Source organism: Furipterus horrens, unplaced genomic scaffold (assembly GCF_987537825.1).
Source record: "Furipterus horrens unplaced genomic scaffold, mFurHor1.1.pri manual_scaffold_8, whole genome shotgun sequence".
Taxonomy (NCBI): Eukaryota; Metazoa; Chordata; class Mammalia; order Chiroptera; family Furipteridae; genus Furipterus; species Furipterus horrens.
This window is the reverse complement of record NW_028327178.1, coordinates 99,582,390-99,605,853: the sequence shown is the minus strand read 5'-3', so window position 1 is coordinate 99,605,853 and position 23,464 is coordinate 99,582,390. Positions and strand designations below refer to the sequence as shown.

General features: G+C 41.8%; 1 protein-coding gene across 1 annotated transcript; it reads left to right on the top strand.

Annotated features, from left to right (window-relative positions):
- Positions 1 to 1,958: 1,958 nt before the first annotated feature.
- On the top strand, positions 1,959 to 16,755 carry SERINC3 (serine incorporator 3). The gene is made up of 10 exons (XM_090286443.1): positions 1,959 to 2,131; positions 6,115 to 6,276; positions 6,878 to 7,071; positions 8,155 to 8,234; positions 9,128 to 9,265; positions 10,454 to 10,623; positions 11,618 to 11,708; positions 12,505 to 12,685; positions 15,182 to 15,409; positions 15,927 to 16,755. The coding sequence occupies exons 1-10, from the start codon at positions 2,093 to 2,095 to the stop codon at positions 16,063 to 16,065; spliced, it is 1,422 nt and encodes a 473-aa protein (XP_090142569.1). The 5' UTR covers positions 1,959 to 2,092; the 3' UTR covers positions 16,066 to 16,755.
- Positions 16,756 to 23,464: the final 6,709 nt, after the last annotated feature.

Sequence of the window (23,464 nt, the reverse complement as noted above, 5' to 3'; positions counted from 1 at the left end):
GTAACAACTTGGGGCAGCTGCCCCAACTTTAATAAACTGCGTCCCTTCACTTACGTGTTTTACAACAAGATGAACAAATGGAATCTGGAGCAAGATACGGATTCGAGCTACCAGACCCCCACCCAAACCTAAGTTTAGGTAGTCACGTTCCCCTGAGAAAAGTGGGCACCACCTTTATCCATGAATCAATATGTAACTTCTTCACCCCCACCCCACTAACTATATAAGTCCTTAGAACAAAGGATTAGCTCTCTGGCCACACTAGGGCGGCTTACCACCCAGCCTTTACCCACCCTTTCTTTTGCTCTCCCATTCACTAATAAAGTTTGTGTGCATGCTAATAGATTTGCTGATCTGTAATTCTTTATATGCATCAGCAGGAAGAACCAGGCCACTCCCGTTGACAGAACTGGTGCAGAAACCCAGGAGCCTGACCGGGGATCTTGACTCAGATGCCAACCACCCTTTGTCTCCAGCCATTTGGAACACAATGAGTGAGGTTTCACCAGCAAGGATTTCCTGCCTTTTATTTCCTCTCTGCTGCTAATTCTACTGTAACAGCAGGGGGTAGGTACTCTGAGGCAGGAATTCGAAAAGCTTAATTCTCCTTTCTTTGCCATCAACCCTTTCTGTGGCCTTGGGCAAACCATTTTAACACTGAGCCTTTTTCTTTTTCTTTTTTTAGATTTTATTTATTTTTAGATGGAGGGGAAGGAAGGGAGAAAGAGAAACATGCGTGTGAGAGAGAAATACCCATCAGTTGCCTCTTGTTTCTGCCCCTACTGGGACAAACCCACAACCCAGGCGGGTGCCCTGACCGGAATCCAACTGATGACTTTTGGCTTTGTGCAGGACGCCGTCAATTGAGCCACACCAGCCAGGGCAAGCTTTTTTCCATTTCTGTAAAAGACGGGATCTGAGTATATTCCTAAGGCTTCTTCCAACCTAAATATTATAGGATTCCAAACTCTACAGATTCTTAGTCTCGGGTAAATGTTGCCCTACATTAGTCATTTGTACAACATTGCCATCTTTGTCATTTCTACATACCACCTATACTGTTATGCATTTAAATAAATAATTTTCAGGTTTTTTTCTTTAAACAGACTCTCAATTTTTACTTACCTCTACAAAGAAAAATGTACCTCACTGCTTAAATGGGAAACCAGCATTGCGTGGTAGAAATGGAAGAATTTTTGCAAACACACACAAACCCTAAGAAAAAGTTATTTTTAACTGTAGATGTGGTTACCTTTGGAAAGATTTGGAAAATAAAGCCTTCATTCTATGAAAAAAGGAGAAAAGCAAATGTTAGAAAAATGTTAAATACATACTAGTCTCAAGTAGACCTTCTCTTTGGTTTGAAACAGGACTGCACTGGGCCTTTCAATGTTACTTAATGTCATGTTCATTTCATTTACTCCAAATAATAATACAGAGCCCGCGTCTTAGGAAACAATGCCCATTTGCCCCTGATTAACTTGACTCGCCTTTCAGTTCTCAGATTAAATATAAATTCCGCAGAACAGCCTTCCAGGTCCACCCCTTCTCCCAACTAAGCTGCTTTCCCCTTTCATAGGGGGCATTAAACTTTTATTTAAAGAATATTCCCTTATACTACTTCTTCATAGTACTTATCACACTGTCTTGGTGCATTTATGTTCATTGTCAGTCTCTTTTTTACTAGGCAATAAACTCTTGTACACTCCTGTACCCCAGTTCTCGACACAAACTGAACTCCCAGTGAATTCAAACGAGCTGAAGAATTAAAGCCTTCACAACTCCCGCCGCACCAGCTGGCTGAGCCCCGCCTTCCACCCAAGGTCCCGGCCGGTTTAGCCCCGCCTCCTCCCTTAGCGCGGCGGCGATTTAGCTCCGCCTTTTTCCTCTACCAATGACAGGCGTCTTCTGGGCAGCGGCCGAGGGGGGTGGGTGGGGGGCGGAGCCACGCAATGACGCCTGCAGCGCGCTTTCACCCTGAGTAACCGTCACGTTTCCGAGGAGACATTTCTACTAGCAGTTACCGCCGAGCTTAGAAGCCTCCCAGTCCGTCACCTCTATCACCACCACCACCACCACCACCACCACCACCATGGGAGCTGTGCTGGGCGTTTGCTCCCTGGCCAGCTGGGTGAGTTTCGGGTCCGGTGTCTCCGTCGGATCTGTGGTTTGGCCGGGGGGTGGCGATAGTGAGCGCCAAGACCAGACCCGATCAGGCTTCGGCTGCAGCGGCCGGGGGTTGGAGGGAAGGGGCGCCGGGCTGCAGAGTGTATCGACGGGCCCAGGCAAAATCGGCGTGCCCGCGATCGGGATCAGGGGGCTCACTTTCCGGGTTTATTGAGGAACACAGGAAACCAGGCGACCATTGTTTACAATTTCTGTTGCTCCGCCCCCGCGAGCCTTCCAAGCCTCTGGGTTCACCAGAAGCTCGCCTAGAAACAAAGAATGAGTTCGCGGGGCGGGAGCTCTGGTTCATTTCGAAGCACCTTCTTAAGGTGGCGCCATTTAATTTGGGTGGCTTGAATAATACTTTTATCCGTAGCACGGGATTTACCAACCCTACAGAGTATGTGGCAGAGCTGTAACTTTAACCGAGGCCTGTCTGCAGTTTTGGTGCAAGGGGAAGAAGGCCTTGTAGATTGTTATTCAGAATTGGAAACTTTGGGACCTTGAACAAGTCATTTATCTCTCCTTGTACGACGAGGATTATCACCCTAGCATTCCTCGCTTGGAGAGCTGTTGTGGGATAAAGTGAATAAATGGGTTGAATTACTTTGTCGATTGTAAATTCCATATTTAAAAAAAAAATTTTAGGATTTCGGTAATAGAATATGCTGAGTTCCCTCATAGACTCACTTCAGAGGAACATGGTTTCTTGAAATCATTCCCTTGTTTTCTAATTCCCCAGCTGATTTAATTGACAGAGGACTCAGATCTCAGCTCATTCCATTACCATTTCTGAGGGACACAGTGTATTTTCCATTCTTTAAGGTTGTTGATCTTAAATGAAGAGGGCGGGCTCCTTGAGAGCAGCGACTTTCTTATTTTTTTGACCTTGACCCAAAGTAAGAAATAACTTATACATAGTTAATACCTCCATTGAGACATGTTTCCTGAAATAATTCTTACGTTTACCATCTACTGTACAATTTTTCTACCATATTTAAAAAATCCTGATCAGTTGATTTTTACAATCTACTGGTGGGTCAAACTCACTAGTTACAAAATAGATGTAGAAAATGATAGCTAAGGTCATTACTCCAGCGGGGTAGCTCAGTTGTTTAGAGCATCATCCAGACTGCCAAGGTTTCAGGTTTGATCCCTGGTCAGGGCACAGACAAGAATCAACCAATGAATGCATAAATAAGTGGAACAACAAATAGATGCTTCTCTCTTTCTGTCTCCTTTCCTTTCTCTTTCTAAAATCAATTTTTAAAAAAAATCATTAACTAAGGAGTGAATGATAATTTGAAAGAAAGATACCCTTCCTAATAACCTGAAACACATTTTGGCTTTGATGTAAAGCTAAGCTTTGAGTTGATGCCATCAAAGCATTTCTGTCTATAAATGATTTTTATATTTTATGAATCCCTTTTGTTTAGTAGGAACAGCAAGGAGTTTGGTATACCAGAGAATGGAATGAGTGATAGGAAATGAAGTCAGAAAGCAGCAGGGAGCCAAATCATGTAGATACCCATTGTATGGTCTTCTAGGCCAATTTAAGGGCTTTGGCTTTTATTCTTAGGTGATACGGGGATCCAGAAAAGAGGAATGATCTGATCAGATTGTGTTTTAACAACATTGCTTTGTGAAGAACAGATAGTAGAAAAGGATGGGTTAAGCAGTATGGACGGGGTGGGGGGGTACTTTTCTTCCACTCTCTGTTAGTTGTTAGGGGCCCCTGAATTAAACTGACGAGAGTATCAAGAGAAAAAAGAGTTTATGTATGAGTGCAACACACACACAGGAGAGCTCACTGATGAACTCAACGGGGTGGTTAGCTTATGAAGCTTATGTTCCTTACTTAGTAGGGGGAAATGAGGTGGGAGAAAAGGGCTTCTATGGGAAGAACAAATAAGTTTCTTTAGGAAAGACAAATGGGTTTTTAGGAGAGCAAACGCGATAAGAATGTGGTAACAACTTGTTTGCGTAGATGCAGAGGTCTTACTGTCTTTGTGGCCATAGAACTCCCCTTGAAGAGAGAACTTAGGGCCAGCCTCACATCCTCAAAGCTGTTGCTTTTAGTCAGAGGAGGAAAGCTCTGAGGCAGCTTTTCTCTGCATCTGTTCTGAATCGCAGATATTTCATCTTAAAGCAATCTTTATCCTAGCGCTGGGCCCTGCATGGGTCGCTACAGCAGGGAGACGGGAGCTATTGCATTAATCCAGGTGAGAGATGATGTTAGACTAACATGGTAGCTAAGGATGCTGTGAAGGTGGTCAGATTCTGGGTATATTCCGAGGATAGAGCTGACGTGCTGACAGATCGGATGAGGGTTTTGGAAAAGAGAAGGCATCAAGGATGACTCCAGGGCTTCCGGACTGAGTAACTGGATGAATAGCATTGTCATTTAGCGCTAGGGAAGTGACATAACATGTAGTCGGACAGGTTTGTTCCACAGATCAAGTACTTTGACACAGTAGGTACTTGATTCATTTTTATGGCTGAATAATATTCCAATTGTGTAGATATACCACATTTTACTTATCCGTTCATTAATTGATAGACATTTGGGTTGTTTTGCCTTTTGCCAGCTGTGAATAATGTTGCTTTGAACATTCATGTACAAGCTTTTGCTTGAATACCCGGTTAGTTCTTTTTGGGTGTATATTTGGAGTGGAATTACTGGGTCATATGGTAATTCAATGTTTAACTTTTTAAGGAAACTCGGGTTCCCCTTGAATGGAGCAGAATGGCTCTTGCTATCACGTAATGTTGCTTTACGTTGTAATATCGGATTTGGTAACTAAGATTCTCAGTAAACAGCAAGTGCAGTTAGGTTTGTACTTTTCTCAATATTAAGGTATATTGTTTTTATTAATTTATTTTTATGTGACTATCTAAAAGGATAAAATAAATCACTCAAAAATACAAAGTTTGAGTGGTTTACAAATGCCAAAACATCACAGAAACTTTTTAAATAACACTAATATTAATTAACTTTTATACTTTTTCCTTCATTGTTTTGATTGCTTCTTTTATTCAACAATTTTGTAATATTTTCTTTAGCATAAAGGGAAAGCAGTCTTCTTTCTAGCCTGCTTGATTGAGATCTTTAAAAATTATTAATAGTTAATAATAGTTAACTATTCGTTTCTTTTAATTTTACAACTCTTCATTGGCAATGCCTCGTAAAACTTTAGGATTGTTAGCAGATCTGGGAAAACCTCCGATTTGGTCACTATGACTGAAACAAACCACCTAAACTTAGTGACAGAAATCAGCAACCGCTTTATTAGACTCTTAGTTTCTGTGGGTCAGAAATTCAGAGAGGGTACAGGCCGGGGCGACTCCGCAGCTGGGCTGGAATCATCTGAAGGCTCATTCATCCCCATGTCTGGACCTGGGCCAGAAGGACTTGGAGATGAGGGTGTCTGGCTTGGACGCTGACTTGTAGCCTCTCCATGTGGATGGCCTCCCTCAGAGGACAGGGAACTCGGGGGACTTGGATGTCTCACATGGTGGCCCTCAGCAGGAGAAGCTACAATACCTTTTATGACCTAAACTCAGAGTCAAGCAGTATCAAGTTCCTCACATCCTGTTGAGATTATAGTTTTTAAATTCAATATGATCCCTGTGTGAATATCAGTAAAATTTATTGGGCTTTTAATGTGTTTTAGGTACTGTGTTGAGTGCTTATTTAATACAGTAGTGTCTGAGGGAGGAAGACTCTGTTGCTGAGTCTGTTTTACAGCTGGAGAAAACAGTTTGCGGAGAAACACTGGAGGAAGTAACATTGACTCCAGAGCCCATGCTCTTAACACTTCCTCGCCGCTATTATTAATTCTCTGTGAAACCTGCCCAAACCTTGTTTGCTTAGTCTTCTGTCCTGCGACACCAGTTCATGAAGAAGTCCACCGAAAGGTCTCAAACGGCCATGTGTGCTCACTACAGGTCCCGTGCCTTTGCGGTGGCGCGTCATGTTTGCTGTGCTGCAGTTGCTGTCCCAAGAAGAACTCCACGGTGACTCGCCTCATCTATGCTTTTCTTCTCCTCCTGGGTGCTATCACCTCCTGTGTCATGCTGACGGAACCCATCGAGAAGCAGCTGAAGAAGGTTAAGTAGAAGTGACAGAACCCTTCACGTACTGATTATTTTTATATTTTGCGAAATTTTATTTGACATGAATGTTCTTATTCATCTCTTCACTGTTATCAAAGTCAATCAAGTTCCTTGTAATTTTGGGGTATAGTCAAGACACAATATGAAGGTATTAGTCCTTTTCCAGAAATAAAGGAAGTCAAAGAGAGTATCTTCAGGTTCTAGTCTGACAATGGAGAGAAAAACAGATATTAAAAGAATGGCCCTAAAACATTTTCTTCCCATGTGTGTTTAAGATTTAAACATTTAAACTGAACTAGGCCTTCACCTTCGGAAGGAGTTAAGTTGTAGCATGAAAATCCATGGGAAAATGGGAGATGACTTCATCAATAGAAAAGAGCAAAGAAGAGACCACTTCATTTTTATTTTCCAAAATGCAAGTTATTTATACCATTTAGTGACAAGAGTATGAATGAATTGGAAGACAAAGAAAAATCCCACAGGACAGTCTTGTAGTTGTTGACATAGTCAGCTTTATAAATCGAGGCTTTCCTATGGTAAAGTAGAATCTATTTAAATGTGGGTGTTCCCATAACATTGAAATTATTTTTTCCAGATTCCTGGATTCTGTGAAGGGGAATTTAGTTTCAGAGTGGCTGATCTAAAGGCAGATAAAGATTGTGATGTGCAGGTCGGCTTTAAAGCTGTATATCGGATCAGCTTCGCCTTGGCCATCTTTTTCTTTGCTTTCTCTCTGCTCATGATAAAAGTAAAAACAAGTAAAGATCCCAGAGCAGCAATACACAATGGGTATGTAAGATTTATTTATTATTAACTTGTTATATTATGATGTGGCTCCTCCCATTCAGCAGTTAAGGTCGCCATTCTAACAGAAGCAGTAGGGTATGTAAATCAGTGACCCAGATGTATTTCTGACCTATTGTATGTGTGAGGTTGTTTCAATGTCATCTTCAGTTGGAGACCTGTGGCGTGGAGGAGGTAGAGGGAACGAGGAAAGTCTTATCTTTTTTTTTACTTTAATATCTTTTGTTTCATGTTTCTAGATTTTTATTGAACACTTATGAAACAGTTCAAGCACTGTGTTAGGAATCACTCTTTTCCTTATATTGTTAAAAAAATAAGCATGTGCATGATATAAACTATACAGAAAGGTGAAAGTGAATATGTTTGGGCCACTGATTTACATATTCTGTTGCTTCCCATTCCTGGCCCCTGATTCTCATTTGAAGACTGAAGGGAGTTCTGTAAACTTTACCTATATTATAACCCCCTTTTTACAGATGTAATAACTGAGTTTCAGAGAGGTTATATAAATTGCTTGAGATCTCTCAAACACTGAGGGTTGGAGCTGGGACTGAAACTCAGGTCTGTCCAGCTCCAAAGTCTTGATTCTTTTCACTCTACCATACGAGGAGTCTTTAAAGATCGTGGACTAAAAGCCAAGTTTGGTCGTGGCTTTGCCAGTGATGAACTGTATAATTGTGAGCAATGCACTTACATCCTATGTTGTAAAAGAAGGATTGGGTGATAACTTTTCTCCAGATCTAACAGTTAATTGCTCTGTATTTAAATAACATTGTGAGTTTAGAATATTTCAGAACTAGAAAAATTCCTGTCTTTAAGTGCTAAAAGTAGGGAAACTAAAGATACATGTTCCTCTTAGTGTGAATGTGAATGATCTGTTTTCTGTGCTGTTTGTTCTTAAATTGTGTAAAATATTCAGTGAAGTAGCTTCATGTCAAATGAGGATCTAAGCCCAGACAGTCATGTTGAAAATGATACTAAAGCTTATTTTTGCATTTTATAAATTCATTTTCTTAGTATAATGGTGAAAATTACCATTTCATAAATGCATTTTTTATATTTTAATAGGTTTTGGTTCTTCAAAATTGCGGCCATTGTTGGTATCATGGTTGGATCTTTCTACATCCCTGGGGGCCACTTCACCACAGGTATGGCTCACTGTTAAGGGGGTTAATTATATTATGTACAGACTCTACAAATGATTGAGTTAAAGCTGTGTTTTCATTACTGATTTTGCAGAACTGACAAAGGAGGTGTGGTGTCCACTTATATGACTTGGTACTACTATTATTGATTGATTAAAGCCAGGAGGCATTCAGGTCACTTTGCAGCTGTTCTGGAATCATATTTAATTGTGTACCAATATTTTAATAGTTTATCTTCTTCATGTCAATAATAAACTGATTGGAGAGCTTGTCAGCATAAGGACTTATAACTCATGTGCTCTACCATCCATGTCTTTTTTTTTTTTTTGAACTTTTAAATTTTATTTATTTTTCGAGAGAGAAGGAAGGGAGAATGAGAGAGCGAGAACATTGATATGAGAGAAACATTGATCGGTTGCCTCTTGTATGTGCCCTGACCGAGGACTGAACCCACAATCTAGACATGTGCCCTGACTAGGAATTGAACCAGTGACATTTCAGTTTGTGCGATGATGCCCAGCCAACTGAGCCACACCGATCAGAGCTCTACCATCACTGTCTTAACCTGCATCCTTTCCACGGCATCAAGAGACATGTGTGGATCCCCACTGTGATTGTTCCTCCCTGTATAGTAAAAGAAAACACTTATAGTAACACTTGGAATATCAGATCCTAGGCTTTCCTCTTGGCACAAGCTAGAACAAGTTTTTAAAAGTCTAGAACCCGACAGAACCCTTCTCAGAATATCTTTGAGTTTGGAATCAGAGTAATCTTGCTGTACTGCTGGAGACAGAATGTCTCCACTCTTACCGGAATTGAAATCTTTTTAGAATGTTAGTAACATTCTGAAATGTTACTTCTATGGGAAAGAATAACTTTGTTCTTTTGGTTTGTAGCCTGGTTTGTTATTGGCATGATTGGGGCCTTCTTATTCATCCTTATCCAGCTGGTGTTGCTGGTGGACATGGCTCACACTTTGAATGAAAATTTGGTAACTCGAATGGAAGAAGGAAACTCAAGGTGCTGGTATGCTGGTAGGTATCTAAACTCACCCATGAGAGCCATTCTACATTATTCTACATTAAACAGGGTATGCAAGAAAAATCTCCATTGATTTAAATGTATAAACTTCCAACGTTGAGCTGATTTTTTTAAAAACTGTAATTTTCCATTGAGTTAATTCTGAATTATATTCATTATCGGAAGGGAGTAGCTCAGATAATATAAAATATAAGCCATTAGATTTTCCCAGTTCATTCATTTTGAGATTTGTGATGTAACTACATGTATTTAGATAAGGAAAAAAGTATTTAGTGACATAGTTCTGGTTTTTTTTAAAGTTGTCTATCATCATTATGGGTTGGGAATCCTGAAACTCCTTCCTTCTAATAAAAGGTTATTTCATTATTATTTACTTCTGTTTTGTATAATTCATTTTGTATCACCCCAACTCTAGAAGAATTTAATAACGAATTGTAGATCTGTCATACTTTGGAGTAACTAAAAGTAAGAGACATCTTATATGTTCAGATGGAAAAACATTAAGAACTGTGCTAGTAGCTTAATGTACAGCATTTTATGTAACATGTACATCATTTAAACATGCAAAATCCATTGAGACTGAATAAGCAGAAATTAGTTTTCACAAATAACTTTATGCTTTGAATTAAACAGTGACTGTATACTGTTTTTTGTTTCTCAGAGCTGATCGTTACTTTAGATATTTGAAAAATAGCAAATAAGCCACTTTCCCACAATGATGTGGTCTTCTTGTGATAGGAGTCAGGTTTATGTGGCCAGTGGCTACAGAGGAAAAACAGCCATAAAAGATGCCTGTTTCTTCTGTTTTCTGTTCACACCATCCCTGGTCAAGGAGTCATTTAGGTTCCTAAGAAAAGCTTATAAGGAACAATTATAGCATGTACTTGACTTTACTCTAGCTAGAATGATGAGATGTCTGGTTTTTCAACCCATGAAATCAAGTTGGGTAATCCAGGAAGTGAAGTCTGTTGTTTGGTAGGTCTTGTAATTTAACATTGGGCCAACTGTAACACAGTCTGAAACTTCAGCCTTGAGGCTTCTGTCTTTTCACTGCATATTAGCAACCACCTTAACAGTGAAATAATGTCTCTTTATTTTTATACAGAGTAGAAGAAAATTGGTCTTTACAGAAGTTTGTTAGACTGGTGGGCCTTCATAGTGGTTTCCCTTTTTTGTTTTAGTTTTACTGTCGGTCACAAGCGTCCTCTACACGCTTTCACTCCTCTTTGTCAGCTTGTTGTACGTGCGCTACACCAAACCAGACGGCTGTGCCGAAAACAAGTTCTTCATCAGCATCAACCTGATCCTTTGTGCTGTGGTTTCTGTTCTATCGATCCATCCAAAAATTCAGGTGTGGTGGTTTTCTGCTTCTTCGGTGAGATTTTTAATTAATGCTAAACTTGGAACCAAGGTAACCTTTTATATGAATTTATGTCCAACTTTTACCCTATTTAAAAATTTCTCCATATTATGATAAAGTCTTCATAATTATAACCTAATAACTAAAATGTGCCGTTGAGTTGCCTGTATTACAATTAAATGAATAATTTCCCTATCATTTAAAAAAACCTAGGTCACTTGAGAATTTATAATTTTTATAAGATTGTTTATATTGTGACAATGACTCTTATGAATCATTAGCCAAGATATTTTAGAGGAATTAAACGAGGGGGAGAAATTTGATTTTTGTGGCTCAGTTAGTTGGAGCGTTGTCCCGTACACCAAAAGGTTGGGAGTTCGATCTCCATTCAGGGTACATGCCTAGGTTGCGAATTTGATCGATGTTTCCCTCTACCTCTCCCTCCCCCCTCCCCTCCTCTCTCTTTAAAATCAGTAAAACATATCCTCAGGTGAGGATTAAAAAAACTAAAAAAATAGTAAAACTCATGTTCCTGAGTTTCATCACTTAAATGTCATACTTTTAAAAATTCATGCGATTTTCTATATGAAATATGAAAAGACCATCTAGATGTCATCTCTCCTTTTGAAGGAGAAAAGTGGAAGTTCCAGAGAGATGCTGAGCCACCTAGCTAGTTAGTGGCAAAGCTGAGTTTAGATTCCACTACACTATAAGAGACTAAAGAGACTAGTAAATCAAAGCGTTTGTGTGATACACAGGGATTTCCAGGATTATAAATGCCTTGAGAACCAAGAGTATATCCTTCATTCTTGGTCCTTTTTCGAGCTAACTCAAACTGAAAGGTTACTTGTCATCTTTCAGCTATCAAGGAAAATTAGAAGGTTCTTAGTTAATAACAATTCAGTGGGCCCTAGGGAAGCACACTGGGTTTTAGAAAGTCAGCCCTTGCGATTCCTGTGGCATTGTTTTCTTCTTGATTTCATAGGAACACAAGCCTTCCTCTGGTCTCCTGCAGTCCTCTATCATCACCCTCTACACCACATACCTCACGTGGTCAGCCATGACCAACGAGCCTGGTAAGGGAACAGCAATAGCACATTCATTTAATGAAAAGAAAGTATGAAATGACTCCTTTTGTGGAGTAAAAACCAGAACTAGAGCAGATGTCAAACAAGTAAACAAAAAACTTCACTGAAATGTACAATGTTCACTGTTTGCAGATACTTATCTTTCAATTTTTATCCTTCATGTCTATTCATAGCTATTCATAGCTGACAGTCTTAAGGGATCACACAGTGTTTTATATTAGTCTAGGCTTTTCCCTGAACTAAGTCAAACTAGTTAAGAGCTAGACAAGGCAACATTGTTTAAGCGCTTTGTAGAATTGTTTTAATTGAATTTTACTTTGGTGTAGGAAATTTCCTTTTGTAGTTATTATAGATAGGGTTTTTTTCTCAAGAGGGTATTCTACGGGTTCCTTTTAAAGGAAAACAATTGTTGCAGACCCGCTAGTGATGACTTGCCTTATTATATTCATATGTAAGTACTGAACAATAAAACTAGGGATGAATGCCTGTGGTTAAAGCCTCAGCATAACTGTAGAACCAAAAAGATTCACCAGTTAAACTTTAAAACCAGTGAAATCAACATTGATGTTTATGAAATTTGACAAATTATTGTTTTTTTTTTTCCCCTAACAGTAGGTTACTGATTGCAACACAAATATGCTACTGACTGCAGACTTTCCGGTTCCTTTAAATATAGTATAGCATTTCCATGTGTCATGACTGGTTGTGCAACCACACCCCTCAGATCCTTTCTTGGAACAAGATGAGGTCTAACTAAGGAGAATAAAATATTTCCCATTTTCAGATCCTTCCTGCAACCCAAGCCTGTTGAGCATCATTACATACGTGACTGCGCCAACCTTGGCTCCCAGAAATACAACTGCTGTAGTCTCTACCTCTGCTCCACCATCACAGAGTGGGCATTTCCTGGATAATCATAGTATTTGGGGGCTGATACTCCTTATTTTCTGCCTCTTATTTTCTTGGTAAGTTAAAAAATACTTAGGACAAAATTCTCATGAAGGTTAAATCTAGAATGAAGCAGCTATTTTGCTTTCAAAAAGCAGTGTGAGGAATTTTAAAAAGCAACCTAATTTGCCCTCGCTTGGTTGCTCAGTTGGTGGGAGCATCATCTCATACACCAGAAAGGTTGCAGGTTTGATTCCCAAAGTCAGGGAACATAGCTGCGTTGTGGGTTCAATTCCCCATTGGGGCACATACAGTCTAACTCGCATACCACAGAATTCACCCTTGAAAAGTGTACAACTCAGCAGTTTTTAGTATATTCACAGAATTGCACAACAGTCACCACAGTTTGAACATTTTATTTACTCAGAAGGAAACCCTGTCCTCATTAGCAGTCACTCCTCATTCCCCGTCCTCCAGCCCTTGGCAGGCAGGAACCTTTCGGTGCCTAGATTTGCTTATTCAGATGTTTCATACGCTGTATGGTCTTTTGTGACTGGCTTCTTTTACTTAGCATAGTGTTTTCAAGGTTCATCCATGTCATATGTATGTCAGTATTTAATTCCTTTCTGTTGTTGGAAATAATACCTGATTGTGTGGATACACCACATTTTGTTTATCCATCCATCAGCTGATGGACATTCAGATGTTTCCACTGTGGGGCTATCATGAATAATGCTGCTATGAATATTTGTGTGCGCATTTTTTGTGTGGGTGTAAGTTTTCAATTCTCTTGGGCGTATATACCTGTGAGTAGAATTGCTGGGTTATATGGTACTGCTCTGTTTACCTTTTCGAGGAACTGCCAAAGCGTTTTCCAAAGTGGCTACATCTTGTTACAATCCCACCAGCAATGTTAGGAGGGTTCCCATTTCATTACCTCCTAATCATTACACTGTCTTTGATTGCAGCCATTCTAGAGAATGTCAGGCAGCATTTCATTTTGGTTTTGATTTACATTTCCCTGGTGACTAATGATGTTGAACACTTTTTCATGTGCTTATTGGCCATCTTTATGTCTTCTTGAAGAAATGTCTATATAAATCTTTTGCCTATTTTTTTAGGTTGTCTTTTTGTTGTTTTATGGTTTGACATATGGGGACTAACTTCATTCTGTTGTATGTGGATATCCAGCTGTACCAGGGCTATTTTTTGAAAAGATTATTCTTTCCCCGTTGACTTGTCCTGGCATCCTTGTCAAAAAATCAGTTGACCATAAGTGTAGTGGTTTATTTCTGAACTCAAAATTCTCCTTCATTGATGTTAATCCTTATACCAATACCACTTTTTGGATTACTGTTGTTTTGAAATCGGGATGTGTGAGTCATCCAAAATTGTTCTTTTTTGAGATTGTTCTGGCTATCCTGAGTTCCTTGCATTATCATATAAATTTTAGGCTCAGCTTCTCAATTTCTGCCCCCTAAAAAGGTAATGGGGATTTTGAAAGGGACTGCGTTGAATCTGTACATCAACTTGGAGACTAGTACCATCTCAATAATATTAAGGCTTCTAGTCCATGAATGTGGGGTGTCTCATTTAGGTCTTTAAGTTCTTTCTAAGTATATTTTTGATTGTATTATAAATGAGATTGTTTTCTTAGTTTATTTTTTAGGTTTTTCATTGTTATGCGTAGAACTATAATTTTGTGTGTTAATGTTATGTTCTGCAAGGTTGTTTATTGATTCTGAGTGTGTATTCCTTAAGACTTCCCATATACAAGGTCAAGTCATCTGCAAATAGAGATCGTTTTACTTCTTTTCTAATCTGGATGCCTTTTATTTTTTTCTTGCCCAATTGCTCTGGCTTGAACCTCCACTGCGGTGTTTAAAAGAAATGATGAGAGTGGAGTACTTGTCCTGTTCCTGATCTTAGGGGGAAGGCTTTTACTCTTTCACTGCCAAGTATGGTTTTAGCGCTGGATTTTTCATAAATGCCCTTTAACATCCTTGAGGTGATCTTGTGGGTTTTGTCCTTTATTTGTATGTACTTTGTTATTGAGTCATTTAATAAACTTTATAGTGAGCATCTGCTATGTGCCAGAAATGCATAGATGACTAAGGTCATTGTTGTTATAGAGTTCTATGACTAGCAAGAAGGACAGGAATGATAAGCGTTATGGCAGAGGGAGGCATAAAGAACTATGGGGTGATACCAGAGAAGGACTTCCAAAGGATATGGCACATAGCCAGAGAATTGAAGGATGAGTAAGTCAGCTGGGAGAAGGTTGGAGGGTGGCACCTTGTCAGAATAGAAGAGGTGCTTGTGAAATCACGGGCATAGACATTGAGAGCATAGTATGTTTTGGGAAACTAGCAAGCAGTTAAACCATTGAGTAGTAACCAGTAAGCATACTATCTGTCTTGTAATGGCAGAAGACAGTTCAGAACTTCAAGCAGGGCCCTTCAGAAGGCTGTCAGGCCCCAGGGTAGGAGCCGCTCAGGAATCATGTGTAGAGGCAGCAGTTCATCATCTTTACGGCCCATTTATGATTTGTTTTCCTTGGGATCACTTTCTAGCTTCCGCACTTCCAGCAATAGCCAAGTAAGCAGGCTGACCCTGTCGGGAAGTGAAAGTGTGATCCTCCGTGATACTGCTACCAATGGTGCCAGCGATGAAGAAGATGGACAGCCTCGGCGGGCTGCGGACAACGAGAAAGAGGGAGTTCAGTACAGCTACGCTTTCTTTCACTTCATGCTCTTCCTGGCTTCCTTGCAAATCATGATGACCGTGACCAGCTGGTACAGGTAGGCGGCACAGACAACACAGATGGAGATCACTTAGCCCCTTTGGGCTGCCTGTAAACTCTCCATCCATTTTTCTGACTTTAGAATCTCCTTCTCTTACCCATGTAATAAAGTTGTGCTCAGTACTGACTCTTTCCTGAAATACTTTTGACTTTTTCTCCTTTTGGATTTAAAATCCAGTTGGAATTTTTACGGTGCAGGTTATGAGGAACTAACTCTTCCAGACCTGAGTGCTTGAAGGAGAAAATCCTGACACGGAGTGACCTGACCCATTAGACTCTTACCAGCATCTAGAACAACCAGATATTCCTGAACCCCTTTGCCCAAGGATTAGAGTAGTCAGGGTTCTTCATGCTGGGAAGGAGAGAAAAGCCCTTTGAGAGGCAGCGTTCCCTGCTTATAAAAACTAAAAACAGCAGCTGCCTCAAGTACCTGCTAGAACCTTCCTAGGGAGCAGTGTCAGTCAAGTTCCCGCTGATACCCAGGTCCTCTTCCTGACTCTCTTCTGTTTTCTTAGCCCAGATACAGAGTTCCATAACGTGACCAGCAAGTGGCCTGCTGTGTGGTTCAAGATCAGCTCCAGCTGGGTCTGCCTCCTCATCTATGTCTGGACCCTTGTGGCCCCACTTGTGCTCACCAATCGAGACTTCAGCTGAACCTCCGCACGCCAGGAGCACCACTGAAGGTCATCAGGGTCTCCGCTGCTGAAAGCCTTTTCACTTTTGCTTCAACTAAAATATCCAGTGAACACTTCGTGGATTTGACTATATCCAGGTTTATATCCGAGGGCAAGGTTGAATTATGATTGATGCAGGGGCTGAACTTCTCATTTACATGTATATTATGTTTATTTTTAAGGATATAAAACAGAGGGACATTTTTGTATTGTAAAGTGAAACTACAGCTGTGCTGTGAAGAGAGTTCTTTATTAAGACCTGTAGGTTCCTACAACTTTGATTTAAAATGTAAAGATAGAAAAATATTGGATATTTGAGGCCATTGTTAATATATTTCTATTGCAGTATCCTTAAAGAGCAGGAAAAAAGTAATAATGTATTTCTATGACAGGTTTCTTCTGTGAAAGCTTAAAGTGTGGTACTAGCACTCTGTTCAGTCCTTAAACTCTTGCAAGGTGTAACATCATAGTACTTGGGCAAAGGAGTATGTGTGTGGATCCTTCTCCAGAGAAGGATTATTGATAGGGCTACTGCTTCTGTATCTTGACTTTTTTCTTTTCTTCTTTTTTTTTTTTTTAATACTGTGGCATTGATGCTGCTTGATTCAAGTCTGGCTTTTTCAGAATGTTAATTTCAAAAAAATGCTTTGTAGGTTTGGTTAAAATGAAGACTCAGGAAAACACTGCAACTTGAGTCTATGTAATTATCCTGTTATGAGTATGTAAAAGTAAAATGCATGTGAATTTATTATATTTGCACTATAAGGTATTTGATTAAAATAGACTTATGCTTTTAAGGCCCTTTTTTTTAAACAGCTTTTATGAATTAACAGCCATTTTATATTTTCTAGTTATGTGGGCAGTCAGGTTTATCAGACATCTAGCAGAATGCACCCATTCCTTCTAAAACTTAAGGGCTGGCAAGTAAAGTCTTAAACTCATTCACAAATTGTATTAATAAATATCATTGGGTAAGACGTTTGGGTAGGTGAGAGGCAGGGGCAGGAGTGTCAGCAGTCCTCCAGGAGAGGTAGTGCACAAGGAGATAGAAGTTTGTTCTTTAACAAAGATATGCCCTCTGTTCTTTACCAGCCTGTCAAGTTCTGGGACACAACACCTTCTCTGCCGCCTTGGACTTACAGTTTCTAGGAGGGTGAAAATGAGCTGACAAGGGGTATGGTGTGGTGTAACTAGTGCCATGATTGAGGAATTGCGGAGAACTCGAAGAAGTGCCCAGGGCAGGGAGTGTCATCAAAACTGCATGTGAAAGGGAGGGAGGTAAAGCTGAAATAGGGAGAAACGGGCAGGGACTCTGCTATGATGAGCTTTGTAAACCACCAAGTTTGGACCTTACATTGAGCTTAGTGGGGAGCACACCCGCAGTGGCATGGATGACTTGTGCCTTCCGTCGCTTTGTCTATAGAGTGGACTTAAAGATGTGAGACCAGGGCAGTCCATGTAAGATTTGAAATAAGTAAAAGTGAGGATGGGGAGAAACTGATAGCTCAGTGCTACTCAGTAATTAAAATTAAAAATTGGCAATTGATTAGATACGGGGGAGGGGTAGATACCTGAGTGATTCTGGTGTGATCACCTGGATCGATGGTGGCTCCATTTGTATGGTGAGGGGCAGGAAGAGGGACTAGTGCTCCAAGGATGGTGGTGTGGTCCCTTAAGAATGGCTAAGAGCATCATGCTTGGAAGTCCGACTGGGTTTGCATCAGTTTCGCCATTTTCTGTTAAATAGCTAATATTTATTGAATATATGCTAAGCTTTATGACCTTGGACAAATGACTACCTGTCTGAGCCTCATTATTTTCTTTGCGTAAGATTGTTTAGACAGTAAAGCTACTTTGCAAAGTGCTTAACCCACTTTAAGCACTCTGGTAGTAACTGGTAATCTCAATAAGGACTAAAGAGACTAGACAATAGCCAGAGATTTTCAGCCAAAACCTAGCGCAGGCTAGACTTGAGGTGGTGTTCCATAATTAACACATAGGGAACACAGAGGACACAGTCTCAGCTGGGGTGGAGGTGGGGGCAGGGAAGCAAGGCTTGATAGGAATTGTTGGAACCACCATGTTTTTTAAACCAGTGGTTTACATTGGGGTATGATGACAAGGTTGTAAGGGATTGGGGAGGGGGGCAGATAGGGGAGGTTTAGCCCTTACTTTTCCAGTGTAAAGCAGATACTCCCACTTTCCTGAACAGTGGGACCAGCCAGACTGAACCCACTAAAGGTCCTAAACTTCAAAACATTCTGGAGTACCCCCCCCCACCTTATGCAATTTAAAATAAAAGCAATACTACACTGTAAAATAAATGTAATAAAGTTTTTTAATTTTTTCTTATGATGATAACTTTGATATTAATTTGAAATAACAAATTTTCTTTAAAAACTAAGGGGCAGTATCCCGGCTGTGTGTGGTTTTGTGCCCTAAGAATAAGTTAAATTGGAAACCCAATAGTTTGCCAAGGCTCAGGTGAATTCTCCACATTGAATACTGAATTATAGACCAGCATAAATGTCAGCATTTTGAGTAAGTCCAGGACCAGACTGTATTTTGAACCATCACACCTCGTGGTGTCAGTTCACTCCAGATGACTCTCCCAGGGTTCATCACCATTAACAGTCCCGCGTGTCTCCCAGGACTGCAGGTGGAGGGTCCTGGCTGGGAGGTCCGCAGTATGCTGTAGGAGCTCTCCAAAGGCAGCAGCAGCGGCTGTGACTCCCTGGGGTACACCTGGGAGGAAGCCTGTTGGCCCATGCTGACTGTTCACTTTTCTAGGTGGTTGTTACAGGGTATTCTGTTGGGAAATAAAACTGACAACCAAATACACTGCCAAATAGTGGCCGTGGACCGGTTATCAGTGCTTTTGATGTTCCAGATAAAATCCTACATCAGGCTTAATTTAAACCCGGGCAGCTTTTTTGTCCATTACAAGTCCTTGCCTGCTTGTCTTTTTCTTCTCACACATTCAGCTGAAGTGAGTACTCGGTACTGGGAGTCACGCATTTCATCCCTGCAGCCTGATGGCAGCGACCAGGTTTAGGCACTTCCCCTCTCTATTCCTTTGTGTTGGTCCCTTGTATCCGCTGTGTGACCGAGGCCCAGTGATGTCCCAAGTACTGCTGAGTGGCCCAGACCCCACAGTACCTGTAACCTCAGGCAAAGAATAATCAATAGCTACATGTACCCAGCAACGAACAGACACTGTCCACACCCCTGCGAGGTGGTGATTATTCTCTCCCTTTTACAGATACACTAAGGCCTACGGAACTTAGTTCTTTCTTCCGTTACACAGACCCCTGTTGTCTCTTGGCCTGTTGAGTGGTAGGGAGACAATACAAACTAGAGACTGCTCAGGGAGGGACATGCAGGGGAGTCAGCTGGCTCTCTAAGCTACCCATCACTAACAGCAAAGTTAGTAATCCCCTGAAGGCAGTAGCTAGTTTCTCACTAGGTCACTATCCCTCATGGCCGGCACCTTATCAGGTGAGAGGGTGAACATTTGTTTAAAATGTTTTTTCCAGAAAAGTGGCACCTTAAATGATTTCATGACTCACCAACTTTAAATGCAATAACATGAAACATTTGCTGCCATTTATTACAGGAATGCCAAACCAATACTATGTGAAGAGAGGGCATTGAGGGAAACTAAGGTATTACAAGGAAGTGCTGGCTCATAAAATGGACAGTAACTTCAGTGGCTTAACATCAAGTGCTGTGTATGTATCCTTGTAGCACTGCTATAAGGTAAGAAGGACTGGAACCGTGAGCCCACTTTTCCAGCTGTGAGAAACAGACTGAGCTTACATCCCACAGCTTCCTCAGCAGGCTGACCTGAAGAGCTGGTATGTTGCAATGTAAGTACTTAACCTGCTGAATCATCAGAAGCCAACAGTAAGTGTATGGATGTCCTGCATGAGAGTCTCAACTGAGCCGTCACCAACACACCAGACCCACCGTGGGGACTCTGGGGCAGAGTGCCTGCTCCTCTACAGAAAAATGGGACAGGCAGAAAAACGGGTAAGCATGCAGAGGACCAGAGGTGATCAAGCCAGACCCTAGCTACCCTCCCATGGAGTCTGTACTTACAGGTGCTTTTAGAACCTCTGCTTTATATGTCCTAAGAAGCCAAAAAAACAAACTCAGTTTTTAGACTGATGCTTCCTCATGCTACAAGTTCCTCCCTTGGTCCTTCTGTGTTCCGTCTGGACTAAGAGTGAGAATAGAGAAATGCACAGCCTGGTGCCATCAGGAGGAAAGGGTGGTCTCCAGTCAGACTGCCCAGCTTTGAATCCCAGCTCTACTGCTTGACCAGCTACGTGTCCTGGCGCAAACTGCCCCGCGTTTCTGTGCCTTGCCCCACAGCGGCAATAATGCCGCTTCCTTAACGGTGTTTGACAATTGAGATCATCTACGTGAAGAACAGATGATGCCCAGCCCACATGGACTCCCACTGGAGGGATTCGGGGCCAGTCCGGGGAGTACATCTGGGCCTTGAGAACCAGAAAGTGCTCGTCTCCCCCACTGTGTGCATCTAGCTCCTTCCTCCTCCTAACGCGCGTGACCTTCAGTGGCAGCCAGCCCTACATCTGCAGAGCGCGCTTGCGTACTGTGAATAATAAAGCCTCGGAACCCTCATCCAGACTTGTTATCACAGAGGGACTCCACATACTCAGGTGTACAGGGATTTTTATTGTGTCAGACCCAGGCATGCATACTGAAAGTACATGTTTTCACCACTTTGACTTAGAAAATGCACTAGAAAAATAAACTTTTGGTCGAAACAAACACTGAAGTAGATGAATCCACCACCATGTGTCCCTCTACTCAGAAGCCAAACTGAATTTCAGTTTGAAGTGAGGAATGGGAACCGTGGCTGAAATGGTGCCCCCGTGTGGTCAGGAGATTAGCCCACCTCCCACGCCAGCGCCATCAGAGTGGTGCCAGAGGCTGTCGGCCTGAGCGCAGGTTCAAGTACTTCACCTGTACCAGAGGTGAGGCATATCCACAAGAGTCCCCTAGGGCAGCTGACTGAACAGGAAAAGCAGATGGAAGGAAAAGCGGTGAACTGGCAAACAGGAAATTCATCACCAGCATCTTCATCCACAAATCACACTGGGCTTTCCCAGGGAGCAAATGCTACCAAGGAAGGAATGTCTGACTGATGATGCCTGCTCCTTCCATTCCAAGCAAACCACGTCCGAGTCAGGAGAGCGGAAAGGAACTGACTTTGGATTTACAAAACTAACAGAGGCCAAGGCCGAGAGGCGTGTGAGACCTGACGTTCCTGAACCGTCACGTTTGTTTGGCGTCTCTGTACCTCATGCCACAGGCAGCCACGTTTAAACATCAGCTAGCATTTTACTTCCTAAATGAAAGAAGAGGTTTTAAAGGAAAACCTTCAAAGCCGAAAACTTGAAAATGAGGTATTATGATAATGCCACACAGTACTACAGCTTTTGCCTGCCCAAATGAAAAAGTAGCCCCATGACTGATCTGAGAATCAGGTGGCATTTAAAGAAACTGCCCACCAGGTGGAATTCTGGAAGGCTCAATGTCTCACAGGAATTTGGGGGAAAATACCTCTTCTTGTCCTGCTTTTTGGCAAAAAAAAAAAAAAAAAAATGTAGTAGCTTATAAACTGAAGTGTTTGTAAACCTAAGGACAGGTTGCTCCTGTGAAAGCAGGATGAAGTCCAAGGGAGCTAAAGTCACCTTTGCCAAAGAGCAAATAAGAGGAAGCCAGAGTTGCATTTCCTGCTGTTTCTGTAGCTTTCTGTCGAGTTCAGCCTTTCCCACAAAGTACAGTAGGATTCTGGGGAGAGACACACTTTTCTGTGTAGTAGTATGAGGGAAGACAGAGGAAGAAAACCCCCATATTACCTAAACGTACAGGTCTCGTTTGGAAATTTTAGGTGCCTATTCATTCAGACCTACATTTCCTGAATAACCCAGATGGGATGGCCTCTAATAAGATAGTGTCCCTACGATACAATGTCCCTGTGACAGGGTGACTGATGCCAGGAACACAGCACTCAGAGTCGGGGTGCAATCCCCTTTTAGTACATGATGATTCGGGATGCTCAGTGGCTCGCCCAAAGCCACACAGCAAGGGACAGCCGGAACTCATTTCTCCTGATCCCCTCTTCTTTTTCCCTTCCCTACACCACACTACCCTGAATTTAGGGAAAAGTTCATTTTGGGTGCCCGTGAAGTGGACCAGAGTTTTTCCCTAAAGGAAAATACTCCCGGTTCCCCAGCTGTTCTCTGGTGCGTTGTCAGTGTGGCTCCACAGCTGAGGAAGGCTTCCATGTGCTCCCTCCGGCAGTCCCTGCCCTCCTGCTGGGGAAATTATAGAAATGCCCGGTGGAGCCACGCAGAGACTGCCTTGATTTTCACCCAGTGGGGCCCTGGTTTCGCAGCTTGGTTCAAACTCCTGAGGTGCCAGGACTACTGGATCTCTCTTTGGAGCCAAAACAAAGCACAGCAGCTCCAGAAGGCAGGCAGACACACCCTGGCTCCAACTCCTTCCACAGCTGAAAGGACTGGCTCCTGGGTCCAACCACAAAGGCCCGAACAACATCCTTCCTGGTCTTGGAGATATTTCTCTAGGTGAGCTTGGCCACCTCTATGCGACGTCACACAGACGCAGGCAATGGACTACAATGCAGATTTTAAACCCTGGAAGCTCGGTGGGGCTGAGCAATTCGTTCTTCTCTCTGTCTAGCTTGTTTTGGTGTTTTGTTTTAATCTCTCTCCTCTTTGGGACCTAAGAAAGCCTCTAACCAATTTTCCCATTCTGGCAGATGGGTTCCGAACCGTCTGTCTGCATTAGCCACCCCGCTTGCCCTACTTAGATCTTTCCAGCAATGCTGGTCACACCATCATTGTCAGATGGAGCTAGAGGCAGCCAGGGGTGTGCATTTTGGCACTTGTAGCTCGGCCAGGTCCCTAGGGGACCAGGGTTAGTATCTGGTGAAAAAAGCTCTCCCTAGAATTGGCACTAATGAGGTAAGTAATTTCCACCAAACTTCTCCAGACATTTTGAAAAGTGCTGTAAAGATGAACAGCTTATTCACAACAGACTGGCCTTTGAACTTCAGCACACTGTTCTGTCCCTAACTGAGCTGTCCACCTTGCCTGCTGGCCTAGTAAGTGCACAAAGAAGGTACACACACAACCCATAGGACTTGTCACTTTTTAACATAATTTACATGGAATGAATAGGAAAGGAAATAGGTCAAAAGCCACAAGATGAACCACCTAATTTGATGCTTGGGCAAAGGCTAAATTCTTGGCAGGAAGGGTTTAAAGTGTTGAAATGCAAAACTAACATTCAGTCTGGCTGGACAGACTAAAGTGTGTCCA

Coding starts and splice junctions, on each gene's coding strand:
- SERINC3 (XM_090286443.1), top strand. CDS start 2,093: ATGGGAGCTGTGCTGGGCGTTTGCTCCCTGGCCAGCTGG. Junction 12,686..15,181: donor TTCTGCCTCTTATTTTCTTG/GTAAGTTAAAAA, acceptor ATCACTTTCTAG/CTTCCGCACTTCCAGCAATA. Junction 15,410..15,926: donor ACCGTGACCAGCTGGTACAG/GTAGGCGGCACA, acceptor CTGTTTTCTTAG/CCCAGATACAGAGTTCCATA.